Source organism: Egretta garzetta, unplaced genomic scaffold (assembly GCF_000687185.1).
Source record: "Egretta garzetta isolate BGI_Z169 unplaced genomic scaffold, ASM68718v1 scaffold113, whole genome shotgun sequence".
NCBI lineage: Eukaryota > Metazoa > Chordata > Aves > Pelecaniformes > Ardeidae > Egretta > Egretta garzetta.
This window is the reverse complement of record NW_009259115.1, coordinates 772,609-776,187: the sequence shown is the minus strand read 5'-3', so window position 1 is coordinate 776,187 and position 3,579 is coordinate 772,609. Positions and strand designations below refer to the sequence as shown.

General features: G+C 54.7%; 1 protein-coding gene across 1 annotated transcript in view; it reads left to right on the top strand.

The window, feature by feature from the left end:
• The first annotated feature begins 558 nt into the window (after positions 1-558).
• Positions 559-3,579, top strand: part of GBX2 (gastrulation brain homeobox 2) — a 4,808-nt gene continuing 1,787 nt past the window's right edge. Inside the window, exons 1-2 of the mRNA XM_009635482.1 lie at positions 559-686; positions 740-848. Of these exons, the coding sequence (XP_009633777.1) occupies positions 559-686; positions 740-848 (237 nt within the window). The remainder of the gene's footprint in view (positions 687-739; positions 849-3,579) is intronic.

The window sequence follows — 3,579 nt, the reverse complement described above, 5'->3', positions numbered from 1 at the left end:
GGGGCCAAATCCTGCGTCCCAGCCCCCATCCCTCTTACTCCCAGATCCTGCAGCCCAAATACGCCGAAACAAGCCCACAGCCACACACAAAACTGCCTCCCCGGCCGAGCCCTTCACGGCAGGGACGAGCTCCCTCCCAGCACCGGCGGGGTGTAGGATAGCGAGCCCCGGCTGCATCCCTTATTTTGGCGTTCAGCGCTCACACCTATTCCCTGCATCATTAAGTACACACTGATTTTTTGGGGGTGTAGTTTTGCTCATGGTCTCCCCTCTTGCCCACTCCTCTCCCTAGAAGAAAAAAATCACTTTAAAACGCACGGTAGGGTGAGACGCTGTTGGCGATGTTTCCCATGCAATTAAAATTTCCCTAGCGAAGGCAGAGGGTCTTGCAAGAATTACCTCGCTAGGGTCTCCCTAAGCCTGAGCTCTGCTTTTGATAAAGTCATTGGTTTTATCATCGGCTGCAAAACATGAGCTGGCCCCCCCCCGATGGCCCAACCTCAGGGACCAGCAGCAGCGTGCACCCCGCTCTGAATAACGCATCCCCCCGGTGGGAGGATGGACGCGAGCCTGTGCGTCCCATGGAAACCCACAGCACAGCTCCCAACAAGCAGCCCGCAGACGCCCAAGGGGCTGGGAGCAGCCATCGGCCCCCCGGGCGGGTGGGGGTCGAGCCGCCATCCCGGGTGGGTGGAGGGATGCCCTGACCTCTGCCACCCCACGGACTCACGCCCGGAAGGGCTCAAGCACCTCCCAGTTTTCCTCTTCCTCCACAGCTCCCACGTTTCACTTCTTTGCTCCAAAAAGCTGTACCTCCTCCCTACCCTGATATGGGGAAAAAGCCTGCAGTTTATTTAAGCACAGTCTCTCCACCCAGCAGAGAGGCCTCTGGAGTCACAGAAATTTTTTTGTTCAGCTGATGCTCCTTTCCTGGGAAAGGTTTTTGGGGGGCAAAACCTGCCAGAAGCCACCTGTTCTTCAGCAGTCCCTACTCCAGGTGGTGCGGGATCCTCCCTGAGCAGCTTCTCGTTGCCACGTTTCAAGCTGGGGGCATGCAGGACCAGGTCTGCACCCACGCAATGGCCTGGGGGGAAAGGGCTTCTGCCCCCCCAGCCAAGCGTGATCCTCCGAAATAGCAATTTCTACCATACGCTTGGGTTTAGACCCCCTGGGAAAGGGTCTTGCTGCATCCCACTGGTGTTGGGGGTCCCTCTGTGGGGCGTGGGGGCGGCTGCCCTGCCCACCCTGCCTCTTGCTCCTGTTACGCTTCCCAGGCACAATCACGCTCCGGTTGCTTCTTCGACAATCAGAGATCGCCGACGTTTTTCTCCGGGAGAAAAATCAGCTAATTATGTGCCGAACAAAAAGCCTATTCTCAGCTGAAATAATACTCCCGTCTTGCAAAGGCACTTGTTTGTGGGCAAATTTTGAAGAGGGCTGACAATAAAAACAGCTGCAGGAGCTGGGTGTTGGTACACATTTCCATGCCCTGCCAGATTACCATGCCTAATTATCTCCCCTTCCCGCAATCTAACGCCGTTTCCTGAAAAGAGACGATTTCCCCCCACCCCCCGCTTTTCTATTTAAACGAAAGCTTTGCTTCTCCACAAGGATTTTCAGCCCGCTCTGGTTGGTTTTGGAAGGAACGGGGATGCTGATGATTTGGGAGGCCGGAGGGTTTAGCTCAACTCCAACTGCCGCAGTGGGAAGGAGCAGGAGGCAGGAGAGGGGCTGCAATCTGACGATGCTTGCTGGGTGATGGGGAGCAGGAAAGGGAAAAAAAAAATTGGAGAGAAAGAACCACACGTGTGGCTACGAAGCATCCATGGGGGAGATCAAAACCTTGCTGGCGCTGCGCTGGGAAAAATCCCGAGCGCCGCACTACCACACATATGGTGGCCTCCGCAAGACAGAGCTGGGACATATGGAAATGAGCTGTACAAGTAAACTTTTCCCAGTCCCTTGAAGTCAGAGATGGGCCCCAAAAGCGTGTGTGTGCACAGACGTCACCCACCCGCCCCCCCCTGCCAGGCCAAGGCAGCAGCTGCTTGAATGGCCGTCCACCCTGTCCCGTTCACCACATCCTGGGGCAAAGTTGCTTCTCCAGCAGAAATGCAGAACTGGGGATGGGGGAACGCCAAAACTCACACCTCAGGCACCCAGTGGGGTTCAGCACCCCGAAAGCTGCAGCAAAATGGGGATGGGGAGCCAGATGCAGGACAGGGTGGTGAAACTGTGCCAAGGCCCAAAAGCAGTAACCCCCCCATATCATTTCTTGCCAAGAAAAGAACGGTTTTAGGTGTTGGTTGGAAATGTGGAGAGAACAACTTACCCAGGTATCTGGGCGTGGGGCGCAGGGCAGGCCCCCATTTGGGGAAGCCACTGAGCTTCGGTGGTAGGAATTAGCAGTGAATGGTTTTTGGGGGGGCTGGTGAAAAAAATGCCACTTGCTGAGGACTGGGCAGGAGGTCGTGACCCCCCCATGGGACAAACCCCAACAGGCACATTTTGGGGGGTAAAATCCCCCACTGCTTTGAGGGGGGCTCCCTTGGGACGTGTAGCTGTGCCGATGCTCAAGGGACCACCCTCACCCCTTGCCTCGCCCCCACATGCCCTCTGGGGTTTTGGGGCCTGGAGGGTGGCCGTCCAAGAGGGACAGGATTTGGGGGACAGAGTGTGTCTGTCCCCATCCTTGGCACCTGCCAGCCCAGCTGCTGCGGGGTCACCTTCCTCCTGGTGTGCGCAGCCCCCCCGACCTGCCATCCACCACCCTCCCCCAGAAAATATGAGCATCAATTAGCTAGAAACGAGCAGCGGGTCATTAAGAGCTTCCCAAGCGGGCAGGCCAGGCAGGAGCAGGGTCTCCCACTCACCCTTGGGTTTGGGAGACACCCCCCCACCCCAAGCCTGAAGCCACTTTTAGCCGGGGTTTGTGCCCCAAAGCTCCCCAAAACTGCTCCCAGAGGCTCAGCCAGCACTATTGTCCCAGGAAGGCTTCAACTTCCCAAAGGCAGGAGGGATCCCAGCCCCAGCCAACCCCCCTCCTCCTTCTTTTTCCTCCTTTTTTTTTTTTTTGCATTTAATTTTATTTTCCAAACCACTTGATCTTTGCTTGGGAACCTCCATTAATTGCCTGGGTTTGCCTCTTTGCCTGGTCCCTTTATCATTATTTATGGCCTTTGAAATTGTGTAAAGTTCCCTTGACGTTCAATTTACAAGTTTGGGGGCTTTTTTTTTTTTTCTTTTTCCTTTTTCCTTTTTTTTTTCCCTTTTTTTTTTTTTGTTCCAGCTTTTGTCCTCGCCAAAGACGTCGTGTTGGAAAAGGCTTTGAGCCGGCCAACATGAGAGGCTCGCCGGAGAAAAGGGAGCAGCCCTCCATCGCTTTTAATTCCGCCGTGTTGCTGAATGGCTCTTTTACATAATTGCAGAAGCAATTTCAAAGCCAAGCCAGGGGCTGACTTTACCCAGAACCACATGGAGCCTATTTGGGGGCTTTTCAAAAAAAAAAAAAAAAGAGGGGGGGGGAGGAGGGAGAGAAAAGCGTGAATAAAACAGGTTTTTTTTTTTTAAAAATAGGGG